A 27791-nucleotide genomic window follows, 5' to 3' on the forward strand; every position below is an offset into this window, starting at 1 on the left:
ATCATATCTCCCCTCAGCCTTCTTCTGCTTCGGCTAAACGAGACAAGCATTTTTAGTGCTTTTCAATGCAGTTCAGACACGGCTTATCAGCAAAGAGCCAGTCTACTCCCATTTCAACAAAACAAGGAACAAAAGTAAAAACTCTGTGGGAGAACAGTATCTGCCACCTCTGATTTACATGCTGAATCAGTTCTGCCTCTGCAAACATCTGACTCTGAGGGTGGGTCTTCCCTGACAAAAAAAAAAGGGTATGGTTTAAAACAGGATAACTAATGTGTGTTAGCTAGTTAGTGGAAGCAAAGCTGTTTAGTTTTACTGTGGGGTAAACTAGGTGAGTTACTTTACTCACAGGTGGGATAAAGTGCTTACCTTGTGGTAAATACTATAGGATATGTCAGAGAGAGAACTCTCCCATATTTGTTATCTCCCCATAAAAACCAAAATTTTAAAGGTGCAGCAGCTAGAAAACAAAACCACATTAGTGGCATAGCAACATACACCAGGCTTTGGAGCCACTGAGTAATCAAATGGCTAACAACAATGGAGTTTCACTAGATTTGAATTTGGCCAATTGTTTTCAGTTGTAGTAGCATGAGAGGTAGATTTGGCTTAGTATGTGAAAGGCTACATTCTTTACATTTGTTTGATGTTTGAGGATGCCAAGAACAAGCAGACCAATATATTGTAACATTTACGTTTTTTGAAAACATTTTAAAATCTTCTCCAAATTGACACCCTCAAATTTTATGCATGCACAAAGCCCAGGTTTCTTTATGAACAGTGGGCAGAAAAAGGATTCACAAGCACATTCACTTTTTATACGTGCAACAGTTTCTATGAAAAATAATGGGCACAAATGTAGAGGCTGCCTTGAAATCTCTTTGACATTTTGGAAGCGGTATCATGGTAATGTACATGCAGTGATACAGTTAACAGCTCATTGTTTGCATTATAAACCTCGATTTCTAGTAGAAATGGGCAAAAGAGGTGGTGTGTGGACTAAGTTTAAGTTACCGTTTGAGTTCAGACTGACTCATGTCTAACTTTGAGGTGCAATGGTTCCAAACTCATGCAAGTATTTTTATGAGAGTTTGACTCCAAATGGTGAAAACAGATTTGCAGCTGCATTTTCTCAGTGAACAAGCTCATTGGGTTGCAGCATTCCTGGGAAACTTCTTTCACTCATGTGCTTTAGTCCCCACTAAACGTGGTACTTTGCTGTCAGTGAACCAGGAATCAGGCAAGGACCAGCATGAAGCTCCTTCCTGCCGCAGCACATCCTCCAAATGGGTGCACTTCTAAACAACTGTTCCCTCTGGATGCCATGACATGCTTGAGAGCTGAATTATAAAGAGGTTCACCATATAGGCAGCTGCAGGAAACCTCACTGAACGTCTTCCTTTGCATATAGATTTAAGACATTTAATGAGATAATTTAATTACAGATTTTTCATCATACTGTATACATAAAAATATGTAATCAAGTGGCATAAAGCTTTTAGTGGCATGAGTTTAGGGTGTATATATGCAGTACATATAATGTAGTTTTAATTGGACCAGACCATTCAGGCATGCGGTGTACATGCAGTATGATACTACTACTAAATCACAGCAGTTTCATACAGTTCTGCATTATGGGTTTACAATTATTTTTATACACCCTTTTCTGTACTAGAGCAATTATTTTTATGTAGCTTGTGAAAAAACAATCAAAACAGCTATTAGAAAAATAAGTAGACATCATCCAAACTTTCACCTTAAGTCACAGTAGAGTTGTTGCCGTTTCTGTGATAACCACTTTCTTCTTTTTCTTTAAAGCACATATGGTTGCACTTGTAATAAGGCAAACTGCTGTTAATAACCCAAATCCAAGCAACGCTATCCTTGAAACACTGTACTCAATATTATCAGTGAGATAATCCATTGGGAGAACAAACTTCGCTGCTTGTGCTATATTGGATACATCAGAGTGCAGGGAAGCTTTATCAATGGCACGTACAGCCACATAGATGATGGTGATATTTTCTGTTGCAAAAGCTTCTGGTTTAAATACAAATATTTCCTTGTATCCAGCATGCTGAGGTGTCAGATCAGAAGTATTCACCAGAATAGCTTTATCAAAGTTGTCTCTTAGTTCCAGAGGACTTTCACTTGTTCTTATTTCGTAACTTGCAGCTGAAAATGGAAATATGTCAATAGAAATTATACAGCATGTATTTAACCCTGTAATTAAAACTGTTGATCTGTTCCTTTAGAAGCAGTCAAATTGTTAGCAGCACAAGTGAGCACCTATTCCACTTACCCTATTCAACCATCTGAATAGTGAAGGTTGCATGCTGGACAGATCCCATAACAGAACACTTGCTCTGCTAACTTGAGGGAGACTTGAGGAAACATTTGTGAACTTGAAATCTCACTGAAGACAAAGATTCACAACATTGGAATTAATAACCAGAATGGGCTAATTCTGTCCTCACCCAAAGCCTCACAGCCCTACCAATTTCACTCAATTCAGCCTAGAATAAAGTAGTAAAATTATTGAGTCAAAGGCTTTCGCTCTTCACTTCACTCTCTCCCTTCACATTTGGAGACCACATGGCTCCCTTCTGTGGCTGCTCAAAAAGCAATACAACAATATTGTGAAGGTAAAGCCTTCCATCACAATTGCAAGCACCACTTTTGCAATTCTTTTAAAATGCACTGGCCTAATTAGTCCAAAATCACCCCAAAACCTGGAGTGAAATCCTGGCCCCATTGAAGTTAATGGCAAAACTCCTATTGACTTCAATAGAATCAAATTCCCAAAAATCTTTTGTGTGCTGTGTTTCATGCTGAGTGACAGGAATGGCACATATAGGTCATTTATAGGTAGCATACTGGTTCATAATGACCTTTTTTATTTTTTTTCATATCAACACCATAGAAATATTGGGTAAAAATTTCAGAAAGTTTCTTCACTTGCTCTCATGTTTCAGAAGCATATTGGTTTGCACAGGCAAAACCTATACGGACACTTGAAAAAAAAGATGTGTTTTCTCTGGTTGTGCTTGCAAGTTTTTGTGAGCAGAGTTAAGCAGAACCAACGAAAATTTGTTTCCATCACTGCAATTTCATTGCAATCAGATGACAAGCGACAAACCATCGAACATACCTTGCCCCTGGTCAAGATCATCCCCTGATGCTGTCCATGATAAAATAATCATATCGTTGGCTGTTCTGGCATGAAGATCAATAATTTTACATGGTGGAAACACATCATTATGGGGTCTAGTAGGAACTGCAGACATTATGAAGGAGCCTCCTGAGGCTGTTCTGCTGAAGCCACCGACTCTGGTTTGAATATCTTCATTACTGATAACGGAGGGTCTTGGTGGGTTCATCTGGATCTTACCTACAGCCACATACACAAAAAATACTAACATAAAACCTCACCCACAACTGGACTTGTCTCAATATTTTCACATTATTGAGGTCTGAAGATATAATGACCCCATTCTGATCTCACTTATATTGCTGTAAATCAGGAGTAACTCCATTGAACTCAAGTATCAGAGGGGTAGCCGTGTTAGTCTGTGTCCACAAAAACAACGAGGAGTCCGGTGGCACCTTAAAGACTAATAGATTTATTTGGGCATAAGCTTTCGTGGGTAAACCTCCCCCCCCAAATCTAGTCTTTAAGATGCCACCGGACTCCTTGTTGTTTCCATTGAACTCAGTGGAATTGAGAGACCAGAATCACTCCATAGTATGTGCTCTGTATCTTCAAGAATACTGAATTAATGAGAATGAAAATAATACCTAAGTGAAGTTGTTGGGACTCAGCATAAAATGATAAGTGTTTGACATTTGTTAAACCTTTATAACAATTCTGAATGTAAGATGATTGATTATGATTTTCCAGTGCCATTGGGGTACATGGCACTTTACAGATGTAGAGGCAGGACAACTTGCAACATCTGCTTTTTTCACAGGCAAAAACATAAATCCGTGTGGATTTATTCCTTCTAAGGTGCCATCTACTTTACGAAAGTAGTGTTCTAGGAAATAATGGTTTTAAACTTACTTTAAACTGGTTTTAGCTACCCCTTTTTTGCTTCTGTGTAGAAAAGGCAGAATTTAGTTAAAACAATTTCTGAAAAGCATCCAAAACTAATATCATCCAGCTGGGCAGATCCTTATACTTATGAAGATCTCTTACCAAGGATGCCAATGCTCTAATGCCCTTTAACAGTGTTTGAGAGAATGTGATGCAGTTATTTATTCCTGTGTATCCACAATGAAGTTTGTTTTACATGCCTCACACCGCATTACTCCATCTTACCATTTTCTATGTAACCGGGTATATACATAGAATGACTCCATGGCACTATGGGGTATGGTCTGACAGTCTTGCTAGCTCGTTGAACACATACTTTCAAGTTGTATCTGCCATTTTCAGAAAAAGAATAGATGTACCTGGAATAGACACCATCATTCTTGACAATGTCTGACCCTAGACAGAAAAAACAGAATTAGCACAAAGAAATTACTGCATTAGTTCGTTTTTCATTGTTAGAAGGAAACTAAAAGGCAGGGATGGAGGGAAATTCTGTTCTGACTTATAGCCCATGCAACTCCATTGACTTTGGTGCTGTACAAAATCAGAGAATAATTTTGCACAGGCTGTTTATAAAGTGACCAAAAGAATGCAGTCGGAAGCTAGAATGCTTGCTTATCACCCTGAGGGATGCTGACTGAGGGAACAGCTGATTTCTCAGCATGGAAGAGTTAAGGGATTTTCATCTCCTGGGCCTATTGCTTCCCAGCATGGATGATCATACAACTATATCATTAAAGCTAAGTGAGCCAAAGTCAGACCACTGTCAGAAAAAGGGCACACGATCAAACCACACTGCTCAGTTAAAAGACAATGATGCAGGTATTGTGCTTTCAACAGACAGGCACGGTTATGCAACCGGAGGGAGGTCCAGGGAGGTCTTTATTAAAATTCTGCCAAAGATTGAAGGGAGGTTGGGATGATTTTTCTGTTTATGATGGAGTTTATTCCCTTTTTGTATATGGCTAACCCATCGCTTTCGGAGAGAACAGATCCCTGGGCTGCACAAAGAACATACATTTTGCCTTGGAATGCACCACACAATAGATATTTTCAAGAAATTTCCCAGATTACCCCCATTTAAATCTTCATCCACAACCAACACTTCAAAAAACTCCTGTGCTACACTATCAGTTATAGGTAACACATTTTTCATTAAGTAAGTATACCCATTTCCATTAAAGCACAGGTAACTAAAGTTTGTGAGCCAATTGGTAGTGCCTTCTTTCTCACTGGTTATGAGAAAGAATTGGTTCCTAATTCCCTCACACTTCCTTCCTGTAAGCACATGGCTCGCAGTGTAAAATTTTTATGGGAACCCTTGTTAATTGTTGGTAGCACATCACCGTTGGCAGGTTATGACTTGATAAATAAATAAAACCCTAGTTACAGCCTGTTCTGGAAGGCCTTCTGTACCAGCAAAAAAGACAGCCCAGAGCACATTTGTTCCCCTGGCTATGCAACATTAAAATTGCTGAAGATGCCAAAAAGCCAAATGTGTGTACGATTCAGTAGCAAGTGTAGTCACGCAAATTGCATATAACAGAGGACAAGTCAAGAGCACCATTCACATTAAAATCTTTACTTTTCCTGCGTGCCTCTCACATATAATCTGTACTTTCAGAAATTGTTACAGCAGATTCAGTTGCCACACACTGCAGAAGCAAGAAGCTAAGTGTCATTTCTGAAGCAACAGCTAGCCACATTGAGGGACATTTGAGGAGGTTGGGGGCAGGGAAATAAATAAATAAATAAATAAATAAAAGTCCAGAGGAGAAGCTGCAAACACACACTTAGGTCTCAGTCCTACAAAGGGATTTTCAGGCATGGGCTCTTATTTCCACATAGAGTCCCAGTGACATCAACTGGATTTTGACTGGGGCCTTAGCTCGAAGGATGACAGCAATGAGTAAATTAAATAAGTGGTGATGTAACTGGGATTAGATTCATCATAGCAGTAAATGCTAGATAATTACACAAAAGAAAACAATGTATAAATCACCTTCCAATGTATAGAAATGTCAGTCAATAAAATTATGAAGTGATCATTACCAACTGTCTATAGAAAGCCTTTATAATAAGTATGGTGCAGCACAGAGATACATATCACTTCACAAAATACATAGACAAAGACTGATTTATCAGTGCCTTGCACCTCACATAGTCATTTAAAGTGGTGCAAAGCAAATGTATAATGGGTGTGAATGCTACTAAATCAAAATGGTGATGTTTTACATCCACTTCACATGGATGCAAACGATTGCACCAGGTGCAAGGCACTGGAGAATCAGGCTCAAGTTTCTTGCCCTGAGGAGCTAACAGTTTAAGGGCCTGATCCTGCAAATACTTATTACTGAGAAGTAATGTGTGTTTGGCGTTATTGGCTCTTAAAGGCTTGATACTACAAGTACAGATCAACATCCATGTCCCTCCATTTGAAGGGGAGTAGAGGACTGGGCCCTCAGTCAAATACAATATACACCAGAACTCTGTTAAGACTTCAATGGGACTATTCACATGCTTTTAATTGAGTGCATGCTGAAGTGCTTTGCAGAATAGGAACCTAAACTAGGAGTAATTCCACTAATGTCAGTGGCACTCATGTAAGTGAGATTGAAATCAGGGCCAATATCTCTCAGCACATTGTTTAAAAATCATACAATGCATTAGCGATTATGATAGCCCTTTGATTTTATTTTGTAAAATTGCAACATGTGTCACAACAGCCTCGTTACCTGCACCATTGTCTAAAAGTTCCAAGATAATTGGATCTCCAGTCCCTGGTTTGATAATGGCAGTTACATTTGCTCCAAGAATAGGTGAAAGTCCTTGACTGACTCGTGCATAAACAACCATCGATCTAGGGTATTCGTTTCTATCACTACTCATGTGGGCTTTCACAGTTATTGCAGGTATAGTAGAGTTTGCTGCTCGGGAAGTCACTGTCATAGTTAGAGCTTGAGGGGACAGGTGAGTATTCATGAGAGCGTAGGTCCACTCCCCAACCTGAAAAACAATATTTTAAAATTAAAGAACCCCCTGTTATACCAATAAAATAAAAACCAGCAGGATCTTATTAAAGGGGAAAAGGCAAAATACCACATTTATTGTGGATACAGAAAGAATCATAGTAAGCAGTTAGTTATAGCTATAACATTCCATTCAATCTCATATTTATTCACACATTCATTCATACAAACACACACACACAGGTTCTGCAAAGTTGTTATCATATAGTTACCAGCCTTAGAGTTGCTCATGCCAAGCCACTGGCCAGGTGGCCCGGACATGAGGAGGGAGCAGGGCCTTTTCAGATGCTCATCTGATGCTCCTGGAAGATGGTTTGCAGAATCAGACCCCCAAAGCTCTCACTTTCTAGAGTCCATTTTTATAGGAATTTCTTCCTATGCCAGTCTATGGGAATTGCTTCATCATGCTGTTGCTGAATCAATCAGCAGATGGCACATTCCTGACGGCTCCGTGCTGCTAGATGTTATCTTGTTCTTTGGTTCTCCCATTCTTGAGGCTGTTGGATGGATTCCAGTCTGCCCTCTGGGGGTCCTCTGGTTATTTCCACTTGACGCCTTCTTCAGCTGATGGACACTGGATTCTTAGGCTGGTACCTCCCTGATCATTCAGTTATTATCCACACCAAGCATCCATCCACATACATCCTCTATCTCTATTTTAATCACAATTGTTAATACAACAAAAGGGCGCGGAGTCTCTGGTGCTGTTTCTGTTGTTACAGAGTATTGCTTTGAGTCTCTCTCTGTGTGAATTGCTTTGAGAACAGACTCTGTCTTAGAATGTACTAATGCAATTAGCAGCTTGCAGGTTTCACACATAGAGCGAGAGAAACAAAAAACAAAACAAAAAACCAAGAGACCTCTTAATTAGTAATACCCTGGAATTTAAACTATGGGGAATCAAACTCATTTGTGATTTTAATACAGAACTTCTTTAATATGATCCAACACCCCCCAGTGATCAAAGATTTTAATTTTGGGCCTGATTCTGACATCCTTACTCGTGCTGAGTACCTTACCCTTCCAATTGCCTTGTTTAAATAATTGAGTAAATATTACTCTACATGACTAAGAGTGACAGAATTTGTCACAGAGTGTGATTTTAAAAAGCCTTTCACATGAGTAGTTTTTACTCATTGAAGTAGTCTCCTTTGACCTCAATGGATTATTCATATGCGTAAGGGCTACTCCTGTGAAGAAGGGTTTACAGATTCATGCCCTTCATTGTTATAAAATTCAGCACCTCTAGTCTCATGGAGTCTGAGTGCTCAGAAGAATAATTAGGAAATATATAAAATTTTAACAAAAATCTGATGCACTGGATGTCATTGTTTTAACAAATCTTGTTAGCAACTTTAACATGCACTAATTTTGTGAGTGTTTCAAAAGGAATTACACATGCTGGATTAGTTCAGTCTTCACATGTTCCTTTTCATCTCTAGAGATGTCTCTCTCCTTCTCCTTTGTTCTTGAGCCTTTTAACTTGATGTTTTTAAAGTACAGGTTCTTTTCAATTATGGCTTTGTAAATTTTAACAAATCATGTCAATCCTTTTGGTGCTACATATCAGACAGAGAAATAAAAAGGAAGAAAATGGACCCCCTGCATAGCAGTGAGGGGCTGGGGATGTGGAGGTGAATTCTACTGTAAAGGAAGTGAAAATAAAATGAGTATAAGCTTTAAAGTCTCTTTTAAATCTAAAGAGACCTATTTTTCAGCTCAGTGGGTAAAACAAAAGGTCATGAAATTGCAATGTGGCAGAGTCATCATATTGCATTCTGTTCAATTATTCCATATGTGAATGCAATTTAAATAATTCATGTTTCACATGAATTATTTGGTTTTGATCAAATGACAAAAGAGAGAAGTTAATTTCTACCTCTGCAATTCCTGGAATCTGGAGACGAGCTACCTGCAACACTGTATTAACCTCAAAGTCCTTATTGGTGTAGTTTTTTCCATTGGGATCAAGGAGAGTGATCTTTGGTGGTTCAGCGGTCTGCCACGTTACTACAAAGAAGGTATCCTTTCCTACTGTGCTATCAATCGTCACTGTCCTACTAAACAGCTTACAGCTCTCAGTCCTTTGACCAGCACTTTCAATCTACCAGAGAAAAAAAATAAAACCAGAATTACTAGATTAAAAAAAAGCCTTCCATTTTACCCTTAAAAATAAAATCTGATGCTTAAATAGGACAAAATACTTCGTAAGACATTTGTCTTCATAATTTTCCCTCTTGCTCTGAGCATATTTTAGCAGTAATTCCACTGAAATCTGAGAAGTTACACTGGTATAAATGAAAGGATATTCAGGCCCAATGGCTTTCTTTCCAAAATGGTGCACACAATTCCCTCTACTAGATGGAATTTCTGACAAGCTCAAATATATGTTGGGATGATCCAGTGGACATAGTGTACTTAGACTTTCAGAAAGCCTTTGGAAAAGGTCCCTCACTAAAGGCTCTTAAGCAAAGTAGGTAACCATGGGATAAGAGGGAAGGAAATAATGGTCAGTTTTTAAAGTGAAGTGAGGTAAATAGTGAGGTCCCCTATGGATCTGTACTGGACCGTGCTCCTCAACATATTCATAAATGATCTAGAAAAATTAGTAAAACAGTGAGGTGGCAAAGTTTGCAGATGATACAAAATTACTCAAGATAGGGGAATGCAAAAGTTACAAAGCTGACTGCAAAAAATTACAAAAGGATCTCACAAAACTGGGTGACTAGGCAACAAAATGACAGATGAAATTAAGTGTTGATAAATGCAAATTAATGCATATTGGAAAACAATCCCAACAAAACATATTAAAGGATGGGGTCTAAATTAGCTGTTACCCTCAAGAAAGATCTTGGCGCCACTGTTTAGCTCTCCAAAAACCATCTGCTCAATTTGCAGCAGCAGTCAAAAAAGCTACGAGAATGTTAGGTACTTTTAGGAAAGGGATTGATAAGAAGACAGAAAACATCACAATGCCGCTACATAAATCCATGCTATTCCCACACTGTGAACACTTCATGCAGTTCTGGTTGCCCCATCTCAAAAAAGATATATTAGAATTGGAAAAAGTACGGAGAAGGGCAACACAAATGATTACAGGTACAGAACAGCTTCCATATGAGGAGAGATTAAAAGGACCGGGAGTGTTCAGCTTAGAAAAGTGAGGATATGAGAGAGGTTTATAAAATCCTGAATGGTGTGGAGAAAGCGAATAAGGAAGTGTTATTTACTCCTTCACATAACACAAGAAGAGGGGTCACCCAGTTAAATTAATAATCAGTGGGTTTAAAACAAACATAAGGAAGTACTTCTTCTTTGCACAACACAGAGTCAACCTGTGGAACTTGTTGCCAGGTGATGTTGTGAAGGCCAAAAGCAGAACTGTGTTCAAAAAAGAATTCAATAAATTCATAGAGCATAGGTTCATCAACGGCTATTAACCAAGGTGGTCACGCATGCAATCCCTAAGCCTCTGACTGTCAGAAGCTGGGATTGGATGACAGGGGATGGATCACTCAATACATTGCCCTGTTCTGTTCATTCTTTCTGAAGCATCTGGCACTGGCCATTGTCAGAAGACAGGATACTGGGGTAGATGGACCAGGGGTTTGACCCAGCAGGGCCGTTCTTATGTTCTTAAAATACAGAGCTCCTAAAATGTAGCACTCCTTTGTGCAGTGTTATTTGTAATAGGACTTAAGAATACTGTTGCTCAGTCAATTGCAAAAAAACTTTCTTTGCCTGTCTAAATATGGAGGAGTTGGTGTACTCGTGTGATCTTTCACATAAGGCAAGTACTAGGGCTGGAAAAGGCCTCTTGTGTTATTAATTATTTGTTGAGTGCTGACAGAGAGCTCAGTGTGGAGTAAGGCATAAAAATAAAGACAGCTGGGAGGAGATAGGTGCCCATTCTTTGGGTGTGCCATGGTTCCTGGATGGTCTTTTTCCTTTCTGTTTACTGTGATGTCATTGTTTAGCTCTCATTAGCCTAATCTTGTGATAATTGGAAAGTGATCAAGGAACGGGGCATTTTTTCCATTTTGTCTCTGCTGCTGTAGCTGTTTATTAGCCTTATTAATTATAAATTACTATGGAACTGATCCTCGGTTGGTGTAAATCACTATCGCTCCATTTAAGGCCTGGTCTACACTTGAAAGTCAGGGGATGGGACATTTTACCAAAATAGTTATACCAGTACAATTGTAGTGTGGACTCAGTTAAGCTGGTATAAAGGTGTCTTATTCCTTTTCCAGTGTGGAAACAGCTGTATCAGTGCAAACACTTTTAAAGTGGTGTATCTTCATCCACACTGGGAGGGTAGTTAGAGCAGCACATGTTTTATCCGTACAGATGCCCATATTCAATGAAGCTAAACTTATTTACACCGGCTGAGGATTGGGCATAACTGTGTGTTCAGAATATCCTCCTTTTCTTATTGAGAGTCAATGTTCTAGTACATCCCACTCTTCTGACAGTATCTGCATATTTCCTCCTTTAAATCATTAGCACATTACCTTTAAAAAAGCTTCTTTGTTTTTCTGTATTACAAGTTCAGATTCCTTCATATCTATTTGTATGACAAATCCTTCAGTGTTCAGAGCTTTCTAGTTACACTTTGTTGACTCTTCTCTACAATATCTACTTTATACTGCAGAGTACCAAAGTTGTATTCAATATTCCAGATATGGGCACAGTCACGTTGTTCTACAGCAATGTTGTTAGTAGTAAGGATGACACTGGATATGATTAAAAAGTTTGATTCAGATGGAACTCTTGGCAATCTATTTCCACACCCTTCTCTGCACACCGACAAAAGAAGCTCATGGTGGAGACACTTCTCTCTCCTCTTGAGCCTCTGTTTGTACCACTAGGTGATGCATGGTGCCTAGCTGAACCTGCTGCAAACCGTTGCACACCTCCATATGAAGAAGTGCATGTGCTCTAGCATGGTGCAGAGCTTGTGGTAAAATGCTAAAGCACAGCACATTGTACAAGAACTCAAAGTGGACAGACCGGTGCCTAGCACAAACCCAGCTAGGCCCATCTGTTGTCCTGTAAAGGTGAGAGTGGTGGTCACAGCAAAGGGAGGGTTAGAGAAGTTTGCTGTGGGCTGACAGGTAGGAAAGATGCAAAGGGGAAAAAGAAGGGTTTGTGAATTGATCAAAACCTTACAGGAGGTTCAATTCTTATTTAGCCTGAACTGGTTTGCCTTAATTACTACGTCTGTGCCTCTTTCAAAATAAATGTATACAGTATCATACAAAAGTTTTACTAATGCTGCAGTGCTAGTCAATAAACTGGGAAACCAAAGCATTAAAACCGGTTACAAGACAGACCTGAATGGAATGACTGAAAGTATCTCCACTCCCTGATGAAATTGCGCTGAAACCATCAATTAGATCATTGGAGTCCAGTCTATCTGAGGCAAAAAACGTTAAGCCCCCTGAAATAGAGTATGGTTTTTATTTTGTAATAGAAACTCAATTTTAGCTATTGTAGAGTCTTTTGACATACTTGATATATGATCCCAGATTTAACTGATATACAATGAACTCACCACAAGAATCTTAGCCCAACATTTTCAAAGAAACATGAGAATTGCTACACAACATAAAAAGGGACTTTAACAGTCTTGTGACTAAAAGCTCTCCCATGGCTTTCAAAATAGATCTCATCAGAGTGACAATCTGAACGTATCATCTCTTAATGACTCTGTTTATTTTAAAAATCATAGTAGTCATTTTACATTATTTACAGGATGCATTCCAACTGCATTACAGACCCAATCCTCTTAGCCCTACTAAATGAGACAACTTGTGACGAAGGCTTTTTGCATGAATAAGGATTCCAGGATTGGACCCTGCTTAGACATTTAGGGCCAGGTTTCCAAAAGTGGCCTCATTTTTATGGACGTCACAATTTTTTTAGTGCCCAGTAGCTTTAGACATATTTGGCCTAATTGTCAAAGGTGTTCAGCCCCCAACGGTCCTACTGATTTAAAACAGAGGTATGGGTGATCAGCACTTTCAAAAGTGACTAATGATTTTGCATGCCTCCATTTGTGAGTGCCCAGTTTAAAACAAAGGGCCAGATGCTGGTGCCCTCACTCATGCTGGTGAGTTCTTACATAATTAGACCCTTTGGCTTTAATAAGGCTATTTGTGTGAGTAGGGATTAGACTATGCAACCCTAACCATGTAATGATGGCTACGCAAAAACTGAGGCACCAAAAATTAAATGTTCACTTTTGGAAACTTAGACCCTGGATCTGACCCTGTAACATACATTCACATGGAATAAAATTCACCTTTGTAAAGAGGCCCAACACAAGGTCTACATTAAGTCCCACTTCAATCCTTGGGTTGGCCCTCCACACAAGGGTTAATTTCACCTATGACAAATGGACCTTACTCATACAGTTTGTCTCACTGATCTCAGGCATCTAAGTGGTTGAGATGGAAAATGGAATTTTAAGCTTGAGGCTTCTCTATTCACTGAAATCCAATTTTCATTTTTATATTCTGCTAAAATACTCAGAGTCTAGCCATGTAAGTTAGTTAAATAAGCCATCCAATCAAGGAAAAGAAACATTACCACATGACTTATCTATCTTACCAATGCAACACAAAAATCAGTATGTTAAATATTTGGAACGAACTGTTAGTGAGCAATTGTATAGGAATAAGAAAATTGCAAATAATTTTGAATAATGTTTAAATGTGAGAGTCTTGAAGTCTGCTCATGGACGTTTCAAACAGAAAATAAAAAGGGAAAAATTGACATAAACTACTCATTATGAATTATCAGTTCAGCTCTGCAAAAGCAGTATTCTTCAGTGGTAGTTCCTTCAGAGTATGGCGAGACTACCTACATAGTTGCCCAGATTGTTTAAGAGAGACAGCTATAACAACACTGCAAACAACCATAGATTGTTTTAAACAAACACAAGAGGGACAGCACCACAGTCAAGCAAACATCTACATATTTACTTAACTTTACTCTGTTTACTTTACTACTTGAGCAAAGTGTTTACAGGACTGGGGACATAGTTTGTTTAAAAAAAAATTTTTTTTTTACCTGTCTCATGGGCTAATTGTTCAACTTCTTTAGCAGCAGATGGGCCAAGAACAATGGTGTGAATGATCGATCCACTGTTAATTACGTTAGAAAAGCATTCAATTATCCCACTGTCTTCTCCAGCTGTCAGTAATATAATTTCAGAACCATATATATTTCCTTCTTGGTTTTTAATCACCTGATAATAGAGCACTAAGTATTAATATGAAAAAATGTACATTATATGCTCTGCACATTCAGGTACAGGAAAATGGCATTGTAAGAGAAAGTATATCAAAGCAAACATAATGCAACTGCCCTTATATTCATCAATTTATCTGCATTTGGTATCCATTATGTTATGAAGTGAAGCAATAATATGGCCTAAATTAAGAATGTCCTGTATAGGTAAACTTCAGAAGGAATGAGCACAGGGAACCCCTTCAACTTTACCCCCTTCCCAGTGTACTTGTGCAGGACACAAATACCATTAAATAGCATCCAGGGGTTCTAGGCTTGTTTTCTTTCAAAGGATTTCCATATCAAATGTGCTCAGCTGTTTTTTATTGTATTTATTTTTATCCATCAACACTGCTGACTCTGAATGTCAAGCTGAATTCTTTCCTTTTAATTCACCTCCACCAGTAATAAAGATTTTGCTGGCCAAATTATGTTCTTGGCTAAACCCATGCAACCTTCCGTGTGTTTGTATAGGTGCAACTGATTGGAGCTGTTGATGCACCAGAAATAATGGAATTAAATGTATTTTAGTCATTAGTGTTGGCAGATATGACTCTGAGTACATACAGGGAGCAGGTCTGCTGAGCAAGTAGTACCATTGCTGTTTAATCACTTATCAAAGCAGAACTGCACTTTCAACAGTAGATGAAAGAGTTTTGGAGAGTTCAGAAACTTTTCATTTGGGTGATTTCTAGTTCTAAAATTGCATGTTAAAATACAGATCATTAAGCCTATGAATGACTGTGCAATGTAAACTAATTAAAGGAAAAAGTTATTTTTAAAAAAACCTAATACCCTGACTTGAAATATCCAATTTTTATTAATTATGATAGTAGGCTGTAAATGTATGGTATGTATAGTGGAAAACCAATAAAAGTTATTTAAAAACATTATAAATCAACAGACTCCATTTGATATAGCAACAAAAACCCAGAAATGTTCATAATTAGTGACTTCACAAGTGATGCAAACAGAAACAGTGCTTGCACTACTTCACCTCAAATCCCAGCTGCAGACCCACACAAATGTTTGTTCCTCCACTAGGTGCAGCAGTAGGTAGGTAAGAAGCAAGCTCTTTCCGTATGTCCTTGTTGACTATTTGACGCAACTGACTTCTGATTTCTCCTTCGTTATTGAAGGTGACAATACCAACATAGGAATTGTCTTCAACAACTTGCAGTAGATACAATTCTGCTGCCTGACGCAGTCGATTGATCCGATCATCCTATATATAAAACATTCAAAGCAAACAGTGCTATTAATAATTCACAATAATGAAACCAGGCACCTCTAAATTATCTCCTGAAAAGGACAGCATCTTAGAGAAAAACAGCATAAAATACTGCATATTCAAAAACTAGTTTCAATTTAGAATAAAAGGTGCGCAGGGACAGGCTCTGCATGCCATACCAATTATTTAAAATTACAAAACCAAAATTTGCAGATCAATCAGCTTTACCTAGCAGCAGGATAGTCAAATGCTAAAACCCCCTATGTCAGCCTATACCCCAAAGGCGGGATGAAACAAATGAGCCCTGCAGTACGAAGTCTGGTACAGGATCAGCTACACAGGCAATCCCTGTTCCGCTTACGTTAACGGAGTCAATGGAAATCACAGAGCTGTAACAGACCTGGTTCGGCTGGAACAGTCCTAGGTATTTACAGATGGTCCCAGCTGCCTGCTGTCATGTTCAGTGAAGAAAAGGGAGTTAGATTAGATATTGCCTTAGCAGGTTTCTTATTCACTCAGTAGAAGGGCAGCCATGGTAGAGTCGTGAGAGGCTGGCCGGTGGGCTGATTGCAGGAAAGCAGCTCAGGATTCCTGCCTGTAGTAGTCCAGTTAAACAATGAGAGGGAATCAGTTGAGATGGGAAGGAATTCCTTTCTTGATTGGAAGCAAAAAAATGGGACCCTAAGGGATTAAAAGTACCCCCATACTTCTTCGTACTCCAACGGGCATATCTTCTATCAACATGGCAGCTGACCCTTCTCCCTCACACACAAAACACCAGGGGGAATAGATTCCAGGGCAAGGTTTTCTGGGATTTGTAGTTCTACTTTATTAAAATTAGCAGTGGTAGGAGTATTGTGGCAGTGCCTATAAGCCCCAGTCAGAAAGCAGGGCCCTGTGCTAGTAGGCACCCTATATGCATAACAAAAATACAGTTCCTGCCCCCAACAGAATTTACAATCTAAGCATATTATGAGAAACAAGAGATGTATAGAACAGACAGACAGTGGGGACACAAGGTAATGGTGAGATGAGTGTGGGTAGTGCTAGCAGTCAGGAGTGCCAGGCTGCTACAGTTCTCAGGGTATATTTACAGTGCAGCTGGCATCATGTTTCCCAGCTCCAGTAGACAGACTGGCTGAGATAGCACACTAAAAATAGCAATGTAGCCATGGGTAGCTAGGGTTGCCAGGTGTCCATTTTTTGACCGGAACACCCTGTTGAAAAGGGACCCTGGTGGTTCTGGTCATCATAGCTGACTAGGCTGCTAAAAGTCTGGTCAGTGGGACAGCAGGGCTAAGGCAGACTCCCTGCTGGTCCTGGCTCCAAGCAGCTCCCGGAAGTGGCCGACATGTCGGTTCCTTGGTGCAGGGAGTGGCCAGGGAGGCTCTGCATGCAAACCCTGCTTCGAGCGTCACCCCCGCAGCTCCCATTGGCCAGGAACCATGGCCAATGGGAGTTGCGGGGGGTGGCTCCTGCAAGGACAGGCAGCACACAGAGCCATCTCGCCACCCCTGCACCTAGGAGCCGGACATGCCGGCCACTTCCGGGAGCTGCCTCAGGTAAGTGCTGCCTGGCCGGAGCCTGCAACCCTAACCCCCTCCCACACCCAAACTCCTTCCTGGACCCCACACTCCCTAATCTCCTGCCCCAGGTCGGAATCACCTCCTACACCCAAACGCCCTCCTGAAGCCTGCACCCCCGCCCGCACCCCAGCCTGGAGCCCCCCCTCGCACCCCAAACCCTTCATCTCTGGCCCCAACCCAGTGCCCACACCCTCAGCCAGAGCCCTCATCTCCTCCCAGACCCCAACACCCTGTCCCAGCCCAGGGATCCCCACCGCACTCTGAACCCCTCATTTCTGGCCCCATCAAGGAGCCCTCACCCCCAACCAGGGTTTTCCCCGCTTCCAGACCCCAATCCCGTGTCACTTTCATTGGGCTGGGGGTGAGGGTGGGGGAGAGTGAGTGATGGAGGGAGTGGGGATGGAGTGAGCAGGGGCGGGGCCTCGGAAAAGGAGCACAGCAGTGGTGTTTGGTTTTGTGCGATCAGAAAGTTGGCAACCCTAGGGGTAGCACAGATCAGGCTAACCACCCAAGTAGGCACCCAGACAGTCTGGGCAGGTTTGTACTCAAGTCACATGTGCTACTTCCAGCTACACTGCTCTGTTTATTATGCTGTTTGGAGCAGAGCTTGCACGTGTCTCTCTACCTAAGATGGGAAGCACACTTCCTGTGTAGACATACTCTTGGAAGAAATGGTAGCCTGTTCCAGCAACCCCCCACTGGCAGGAGAGAACCCAAGAGAATGGCAGCAACCATAAGTGGGAGCCTGAAAGAATAGCATGTATTATAAGAGTTCTTCTTAAAAGCCATGTATATCTGTCTATATGTCAGTGGTTCTCAATCTGCGGCCCAATGAGCACACAGCTGCACCCCATGTGACTTCCCCAGGGCTATACAGGGAGTATCACTTGTGGCCCACATAATACTTTGAGGGCCACCCACAGGGGTAAATAGGTTGAGAACCACTGCTATATGCAGATAGCTTATATATAAAGGGCTTCTTAGCTGAGCTCTTAACAGGGGGAGCCACCTCAGGGCTACGAGTGGGACTTAATTTCTGCTTCAGAAATCTTTTGAAGCAGAATATTTTTCCACCTTTTGGATCCAATTGCATCCATAACCTGGAAAATGGGGCAACGGGTCACGCATTCTAAATCCAAATATAGCCAACATTTGAACGGGTTGGGGTCAGGGAGTACTGGTTTGGGTTCCTGTTTATTTGGGGGAGTAAAGAGAAAAGGAAACATTTTTAAAAGTGACCTTAGATCTTAGGTGTCTCTTGAGTGCCTGGTTGTGACACCTTGGCCCTGGTTTTCGTAGATGGTAAGCACCCATTAAAATCCAAGAGAACTTGTGACTTCTCACCACGACTAACAATATCTTGCCTAAAGTTGGACACCCAAACACTGAGGCTAATCAGAGGCTAATTTTGACATTTTTATCACAGTTTTCAGTCTTTGAATTTCATTCTCCCATCTAGGACTGTGCACCCCTGCCCTGGAAGCAGCCCCCACCCTGCGGCTTGGGGCGGGAAACGCTGCAGCTGGGCTGTGAGTCCCTGTCCAGGAGCTGCGACCAGCTCGAGAGCAGGAGCTGTGCACTCCCCATGGCTGCGCCCCCCACTGTGTCCCAGCCCCGCGGCTTCCACCAGGGGCTGCAGCGGGGACCGTGCACCCCCCTTGCTGAGTCCCAGGGCCGTGTGCCCTCCCCCACCCCACCCCACCACAGTTGGGTCTTGCCAGGAGCTGCAGCCCCAGCCGCGCACCCCCAGCTGACAACTGCAGCCAGCTCCAGAGTGGGGGCTGTGTGCTCCCCATGGCTGCACCTCCCGCTGCAGCCACTGGAACTGGAGCTGTGCCCCCTGCCATGGCGTGGAGGAGGGGCTCGGCCTGTGGGTCCCCCCCAGACTCTATTCCTCCCCCCTACTTAGCCCTGATCCCGGTTATTTTTAGTAAAGTCACAGACAGGTCAGGGACTCCATGAATTTTTGTTTATTGCCAGTGACCTGTCCCTCACTTTTACTAAAAATAACCGTGACTAAATCTTAGCCATAATAATCACTACCATACACGTTTTTTTGTTGTTTTTTAAACACGCGTGGGCACGCGTAACAGGATTGAAAATTTCTTCAGCAAAAATAGTCCCAAGTTAGTATAAAGTGTTTCAATGCACAATGTAAACAAGTCAAATGTGTTTACAATAAACAGATAGAAATATTTCTGAGGGACAGTTTACCCCATTCATGCTGTGGGAAACATCAAGAACTAAACAGATCACTTGGTCTCTCTTCTGTAGCAATGAGAAGGTAGGAGGAGGTGGTAGGCTGATGTTGGTCCTTAGAAGGGTGTTATTAAAGTCCATAGAGCTTATTATTACATCCCATGTGCTTCGATAGTTGCACATTCTGTTTTGCAGATTGGGAGCTTCTCTATTATGGTTACTTTCATTACAAAATTCAATCACCTAGAAGTGGGAAACAAATAAATAAAGCCAGCAACACAAGAATACAAATACTGATGTAAGAAAAATAATAATTTGGACTTATATAGTGCCTTTTACTACAGGAGCCAGGAGCACTTTCAGTTAACTTTATTATATCTGTTTTACCAACGCAATAACTGAGGCACTGACACTGGTTAAATGAGCTACCCAAATTAGCAGCAGAGTGCAGCACAGAACCTAGAAATTCTCTCGCACAGTCACGTGCCAAATCCACTAGACCATTGCAGCCCCACAGAAAGGCCTCTGATCTAATATTACTGCTTAGGCAGTGTCTTTCCCTCTCATGTCCAGCATGCCAGTGCCATGTAAGAAGCATTATTTAAGATATCATGAGTAAACGGAAAATCTGAGCCCAGTCCTTATTTATGCAAAACTCCAATGAAAATCACTGGAGCTTTTGCCTGAGTAAGGATTACAGAGCTGTAGCTCACTAAAGCTTATGCTCAAATAAATTGGTTAGTCTCTAAGGTACTCCTTTTCTTTTAATATTACTTATATAATCCTAGTTTAGTGACATCCACAAATGCATACAACATACATTTCTATAATAGTTTGAAAAGTAGAGTCTGATTTGTGAAACATACCAGGGGTCCAAAAGATATTCTAGATTTTTATTATGGACTGTCATATATAATTGAGACATCAGTAGATAGAAAACAGTTCAGGATTCATTGGTAGCAATGTTTTTAATGATTTGTTTACGGAGATAAAGGTTTAAACAAACTTAGCATTTCTAAAAGAAGGATAAAGTCTAATGTTTGCAACTGTAGAGTGGATTGTAGAAAAATCTGTTTTTATGTGATTATACTTACAGATGATAAGCTTTGCATGTACATTATTGATGACTTTGCAGTTTGAGTTCTCTCAGGAATAAATGCACATCCTTCCTTAAAAAGTCCCGTCAGCTCATTAATGACACAATTTCCTTCGGTGCAGGATTTTTTTTCACAGACATAGATCCCTGTAAGGTCAGCTGCACATCTGGAAATGAAAGAATATTTATAATTTAGAACTTCCTGACTGGAGTTAGGCCCCAATTATCGGTATGAGGCCGACTTTAAAGATACAGTTGTCCACTGGGCAGAGCCTAATTGCAGGATCATGGCCTTAATGAGTTACACACAATTAATGTGTTTGAAGAGGTGTTTTTTGCAGAAATGTATTCCATAGCATAGCATGGAATACACAAGGAAGAACCAGTTCTACTATTTTTGATTCCTCAGTCACTCTAATTCATTGAGTGAATCAAAAATATTAATCTTGCAGAATTTATTCTTGCTTTTCACGCATTTCATGGTTAAGACTTCATTCTGAAAAGTGACTGTCTTAAAATGGCTTCATGTGGATTTATGGTTATAGTCTCTCAATGACTTCCAGATAAAATGTGCTAGTTTTAACAAGTAAAAACATGTTGCTGTTTTTTCTAATCCAGCCCTGGCATATGGGAAGAGAGGCAGCATGGAGAAAAAAGATGAAACAGAGACAATCCCACTGGGTGAGAGCAGGTCACGTAGCAGTGATGGTACCAGTTCTGAGGCAGGAATGAAAGAAAAGGTGAGGAAAAACTAGCCCAGCACAAGAAGCTCTGGAAGAAAGAATGGGGCCTGCAGAATATTGGGAGGGATTAGAGAGAAGACAACTAGGAAAACGGAAAGAGAAAAAGTGGGAAGAGAGAAAAGGAGGCAGCAGAGAAAAGGAACAGGCAGCGGACAGACAGTCAAATAGCTGGGGGTGGGGGGTGTGACAGGAAAGGGAATTGCTAAACCTCTGCTTCTCCAAACTGAGAGTAATTCTGAGTCTTACAGGAACAATGCAGTAGAAAATCAGGCTCAGTGTCCTTGACAAACCACGAACCACAACAGTGTTAAGAGAGGAAAATGCAACGTGGAGCAAGGAAAGGAGAATAATTAACACAATTCATATGCACTAATTAGTGTAGGTAGGATATTTTTATGTGGGGTGAAATGGGCACGAAGAGAAAAAGAGACACTTGAGAAGTTTACAGAAACAAAACAGATTGGTACCCTACTGAAACCCATATTTCTAAAGCCGATCAGAACTGGAATTTAAAAGAGTAAAATGATCGATTACCTTGTAACTTTAACTTGATTTTGTCCCGTTATATAGAAAGGCTTTTCATTATTATACTCATCAAATACCCCCCATCGAAGGTGGGCCCATTCATGGACAAAAACTCTACCTGTGGGAATAGTACATGGAAAATGAAGGGGTACTATAAGATGTATTCTAGTTGTTTGTCATTGCAGATCACTGTACATAAAACCAACCAGCAAAGATGTATAGTAACGGTCAGAATTGTTGAGTACCCAGCAAATCCCACTGTAGAACAGTGAGAGAGTGGGTGCTCAATATTTTTCAAAAAAAATCAAGCCACTTATATTGGTGCTTAAATGTGGCTAGCTTTAGACACTCTCATTTGAAAATCTTGGCTTTCATTTCTTTGAAAATCACCTTCTAACTTTATTATATATCTGGGCTTGCACTAAACCTATAGTGACACAGATGTGCAATGAGAGGTTTTTTTTTAAATATGCATTGAAATTGTAAGAAGGTGCACAATAAACAGTAATTAAAGACTTAAGGTTCCTGGTGCATCCAAGCACCAGTACTGGATTTTCTGTTAGGTGAACTGAGTTCTTTAGGTGCCAAGGGAATGGGGCAAAAGCAAATCCCTATACAATTTTAACATAGGGTTTGCAAGTAGTTCTTCCTAGAGAGACACCTAGTGAAACATTTGCAGCAAAGGGTTCAACTATGCAATTTTCCATTTTTTTCATTTTATTACGAATTCAGACATGGTACTTATGTGTAAAATTTGCAGGCATTTTCTTCTGAAAATAGGCCCATTGCAGAGCTAATTTGGCTTTGAATTTTCCCATCTATTTGATGGAAAAAAGTCACTGAACTGAAACTCACAGAAAAGTTAAATCTCTCAGTCAATCTCTCTGCAATGGGCACTCGCTCATCATGTGAGTTCTGTGTTTGGGGAGCAGTCTTACCCAAAGTGAAACGGAAAAAAGTTTTCAATAATTTCCACAGTTTTCACACACCATTATTCGACTGACAGACCTTCTTCAGAAGAGAATTGCTCAAAAAAACCCCAACCAACCAAAACAATCCAAGTTCAGCTTGGGCTCTAATTTTCCATGCTTGAAAGAAACAGAGAGGTTAATGGCCAGATCCAACTCCCATTGAAGTGACCCCAAGTTAGTTGCCTCCTCTGAGTCAAAGGCAGACAGTATCACACCCTACCTTGTGCTCATGATAAAATTAACTTGTCTTCAATTACACATATATGATATTTTAGATTACTAAAGCTACTAAAAGTTAAGCTTTTTCATGTATGCTTGAATACATAATGTGATGCAAATGAATTAATATTACTATGACAACCTTAACTTCAGCATTCCTTGACTTTTTAACTTTCATGGACTCAGTCTTGCAAACCCTTACTCAGGCACTCACATAAGTGATTGCAAAGATGATCACCTGGAAGCTCACAAGTGGCACAACCATGAATCATGAAAGTCAATTATTAGGAGGAGAAAGAGGTAACATTGTCATAGCCAGCCCAGTAAGTACTTCTCCAAACCCGACTTGCATTAATCACATAAGTAGTCCCAATGAAGTCAGTGGGACTACTCAGCATTTTTAGCCTTATGAATACTTATCTATGTCATTGATATCATTGCATTCAATGTGTGCTTTTGCATTTAACAAAATTAACTTCATGTCCCATGTAATGAGTGGATAATCTTGATAAAGATAATTTTTGGAATACTATCAGTTTTCCATATTTATAATTGGTTGGACGTCACAAGTGGTTGCTGTGTTATTGTAGTCATGTTGGTCTCAGGATATGAGAAAGACAAAGTGAGTAAGGTAACTTTTACTGGACTAACTTCTGTTGGTGAAAGAGATAAGCTTCTCAGAACTCTTCTTCAGACCTGAGCTTAAAAGTTTGTCTCTTTATCAACAGAAGTTGGTCCAGTAAAAGAAATTTCCTCACCCACCTCATCTCTGGATTTCATCATGTCTATCATTTTAAATAGGGATGATATAGGTATATTTAAGCATGCCCTGGCGCAGAGAGAATCGACTAGATATATGACCGCACGTACATTTCTATGATTTTTTGGCCACACATTTGAGGAGAGGCAAACCTGGACTATTGTTTAGCTACTCTACATAAAGTGTATTTTTGGGCGGGGAGAGGGGGAGAAATATTATTTCAGTCCTGCAAAGTGCTGAGATCCTAATAACCTACTTCACAGTGGTGTGAGGCATTATTAATGTTTGCAAAGCAATCTGAGATCTGCAAATGGAAGGAGCAATACAAGTACCGAGTATTATTACGACTCTTGGCATACTTAGTAATTGCACTTCAACACGCGTGAAAGTGACAGCACCTATTGTATAGAGAATCCTCACAGATACACCTCTTTTGCTGAACACAACTGAGAATAAAAACAGAAAATTAAGAATAATTTAGTTAATTTACCCCGTGATCCATAGACATCAATCAAATAATCATTTACTAGGAAGTTAGGTGTGAAATGTATATATTTTCCCATGCTTCCACATTCTCCATATTGTAGGGTATATGGCTCATCTCCATGTTTCCAATAAGGAGCAGCAACTATGACCTCTGCCTAAATTACAAAAACATCATATTTAATGAATTAAGTGTAATAATATTTTGTTCTCTGTAAGTACAGCGTCTAGCACAAAGGGGTCCTGGTCCGTGACTGGGACCCTTAAGTGCTATTACAATACAAATCATAAACAAAAACATTCGGAGTCTTACTTTCATTTACACTAAGGCCACATTACACTTTTCTGGGAGAATAAAGGGGCCTTAAAGTGGGAGAAAATTACATTTATACTCATACTCAGGCCTCCTTACATGACTACCATGTGTAAAATGGCCTTAAGGCAAATAAGAATCAGTCACTGTACATATAGCAATAACCAGAGACACCACAGTCCAGCAAATACTTCTATAACACGTGCAGTTTTCTTGATAATACTCTTTTCATACTTGTTTCCTTTCTATTATGTAGCCAGTTTCTTCCTTTCAAAAGTGCTGTTTTACACTTTCTATCTCTCTGTGACAGTAGAAACACATTAACTTATTTTGGAAATCATTTTAATATTATTTTTGCCTAGTATTGATAACATTCATTCAAATAATTAGCCAAACAAGTTTTTCTTTATTTTTCTCTAATATTTTTCCCCCAGTCAGAAAACATATGCCAAGAGTAATAAGCGAACCTTTTTCTTTGTGAGCCCCCCACTCACAGCCGCCAACCTGCTATTAAAACTCCATGGATCACCCGTGCCACAATAACTGGTTTTCTGCATAGAAAAGCCAGGGCCAGCATTAGGGGGTAGCAAGCAAGGCAACTGCCCGGGGCCCCATGCCACAGGTGGCCCTGTGAAGCTAGAGTTGCTCAGGCTTCAGCTTCAGCTCCGGCTTTCTGCCCTGGGTCACAGCAAGGGTAATGTTGGCCCTGCTTGGCAGTTCTCCCTGAAACCTACTCGCAGACCCCCAGGGGGCCTTGGACCCCTGGCTGAGAACCACTGCTGTATAACACTGGTAGGGAAGATTGAAGTTGCCCCAACTGTAGGTACAGGCAAACAAAAACATTCAGAGAATCTCTGGGTTTAATGCTATCAAGGGGCATGAAGGAATGTGCACAAACTACAAACTTAAGTGGGATTTACAGAACAGCAAGCCTGCCCACTGGGTGACTTTTTACTTGTGAACACTGATATAGTCCAGAGGTTTTGCAGGTGAGCAGCATCCTCAGCTGGAGACAGGACAGTCAAGGGGAAGTCAAATCCAGAAATGCCTTAATGAGCCTTCATTCTTGCCATCCAAATAGTCGAGAGTGAAAGAAGGGGGCAAGAAGAGGAGCAGACAGCAGGTCCTTGGTGCTGTGACATAGCTTTTGCACACTGTGGGCTGGGGGGCGGGGGGAGGGTGTGTATCTGGCATGGGGAGGGGACAGACTCAATGGTGGAAATGGATGTTTAGAGTCCTTGGGGTAAAAGGAACATTCACTTTTAAAACATGCTCATGACGGTACTTCAGTTTCTAAGACAGGCTTTAAATACTACCTTTTCATATGATTCATGTTTTGGTTTCCCATAATTGTTTGCTTTCCATGTAGCAGGTATTAAAATCTTTATATTCTGGAAATAGACTCTTCTTTGTGTAGCATTGAACAGATAAAAAGAAGCTTCAGTTATCATTTCCTAGTAATAAAATGAAATAAAAAAAAAACAGTAAACTTACTGGAGTCACTGGGGCATTAGGTCAGTGGTGTATGTTACTATGCACAGCAAGAGCTGTAGAAAAGTTACTGGACAATCAGAAGAAGAAAATATAATGAGGCTACTTCACATTTTTATAGTGTTTTCATCCAAGGATTGCAATTTTTCTTTCCAAACGTGAATGAAATCCCACACCACCTTTGTGAGGTTAAACTAAATGTTGTTATTGTCACTTTACAGACTGATAAGCTGAGCCACATAAGGGTCGTAACAAGACTACAGAGGGAATCAGTGTCAGAGCCAGAAACTGAGACCTGACTCCTGCTCCTCGGCTTCACCCACTAGTCACACCACCTTTTGGTGATAAGTACAACTACAGACAATAAAGCGTAACATTTGTGCAACTTGCTGGTATAAATTAAGCTTGAACAGTCTCACTTAAAGTCAGTTTTATTGAGACAGGTTATACATACATACTGCACTGGACTTGTCTGGACAATTATAATTGCCTTAACTTTCACAATATCAGTCAGGAGTGGAACTAGGAGAACAACTGGCTTTGGAGCTGTTACTGCAGATTCCCTTTCATGTTGAAACTCTGGGCCTGTTGAAGGCCACACCTTCTCAGATGAACACCTGGATATTAATATAGCAGCAACGCGCTGGCAAAATACTAAACGCATCATAGACTCACAGAGTCTAACGCAAGAAGGGACCGTTGTGATTATCTAGTCTGACCTCCACTATAACACAGGCCATAGAACTTCTTCACTATGATTCCGAGAGCAGATGTCTTTATCTAAAAAAATTGTGATACCCTATGTCCTGGGCTTCCGCAGGGCCACCCCACGTGCATTTTATTTGAATCTATACCTAGGCAATAACTTCATCAACAGAAACACAGTTACTGGTATATTACTGCACATGGCTTTTTTTAAAATACCCATCACCATTAATGTCAGGAGTTTGCTTCATTCCTGTGAGCTTGCGACAAGGAATTCCTTGCAGCTTTCAGTGAAAAATACTTTGTGAAAACCTAGGGAAGGGTCAGACTTTTTAAAAACAAAAACGCTCAGCTCTGACATTTCTGCAGCCCACAAGGGAAGGTGAAGGCCAAAGGGGGTGTAAGCAAAGTGAGCCTGTGTGCCAACAAACTGACTAGTCCAACCCAGCATTGCACTGGCTTGCTGCTGCCTTACTGAACTGGTGCCACTCTGGGGGGTGAGCTATAGGACTGTTCAAGCTGCAGGGAAGCCGGTTTGTACTGCAGGAGGAGCTCGAGCAGAACTGAGGCCTCACGTGGGACCTCTTACCTTGATGCTTGCGAGGAGCTTCTGGTCTTCTGGCACCTGCGGGTTAATCGCAACAAGCAGCCCATCGTAGCCATTGCCCCGCAGCAGCGCCGCAGCGCCCCGGGCCGCCGCCAGAGTGAGCAGCAGCGCCAGCAGCCAGCCTGCCGCAGCAGCCCCCTCTCCGCAGCTCATCCCGCAGGCAACGGGGGACTCACACCCCGCACACTGGCCCTCCTGCCTGCACGATGCCGAGCTCACGAGCTAGGAGTGGGGAGGAGCGCGGCCCCTCTGTGGAGCGGGGCAGGGCGGTTTAGGAACTGGCCCGGCTCACCGCACCCTAGGCTGGGCTCCTAACCTGCTCGCCCGTTTTTCTCCACTCCCTCCCGCAGTGGGAGCAGCAAGAGAGCATCTTGCTAACCACCCCCGCCCTGGCAGGCGGAGCAGAGATTAGTGCGCGCGAGAGAAATCCCCAGTCTTTCT

At 41.0% G+C, this 27791-nt stretch overlaps 1 protein-coding gene across 1 annotated transcript; it reads right to left on the bottom strand.

The window, feature by feature from the left end:
• Positions 1 to 27791, bottom strand: LOC102934730 (calcium-activated chloride channel regulator 2). The gene is made up of 14 exons (XM_007068778.4): positions 27333 to 27791; positions 25864 to 26001; positions 24242 to 24392; positions 21811 to 21919; positions 20532 to 20700; positions 19453 to 19680; positions 15419 to 15646; positions 14203 to 14380; positions 12462 to 12568; positions 9005 to 9229; positions 6832 to 7102; positions 4322 to 4492; positions 3152 to 3391; positions 1 to 2175 (listed from the first exon to the last, which is right to left on the bottom strand). Exons 1-14 carry the CDS (start codon positions 27501 to 27503, stop codon positions 1763 to 1765), a joined length of 2799 nt encoding a protein of 932 aa, XP_007068840.2. The 5' UTR covers positions 27504 to 27791; the 3' UTR covers positions 1 to 1762.

This window comes from Chelonia mydas, chromosome 8 (genome assembly GCF_015237465.2).
Source record: "Chelonia mydas isolate rCheMyd1 chromosome 8, rCheMyd1.pri.v2, whole genome shotgun sequence".
NCBI classification, from domain to species: domain Eukaryota; kingdom Metazoa; phylum Chordata; order Testudines; family Cheloniidae; genus Chelonia; species Chelonia mydas.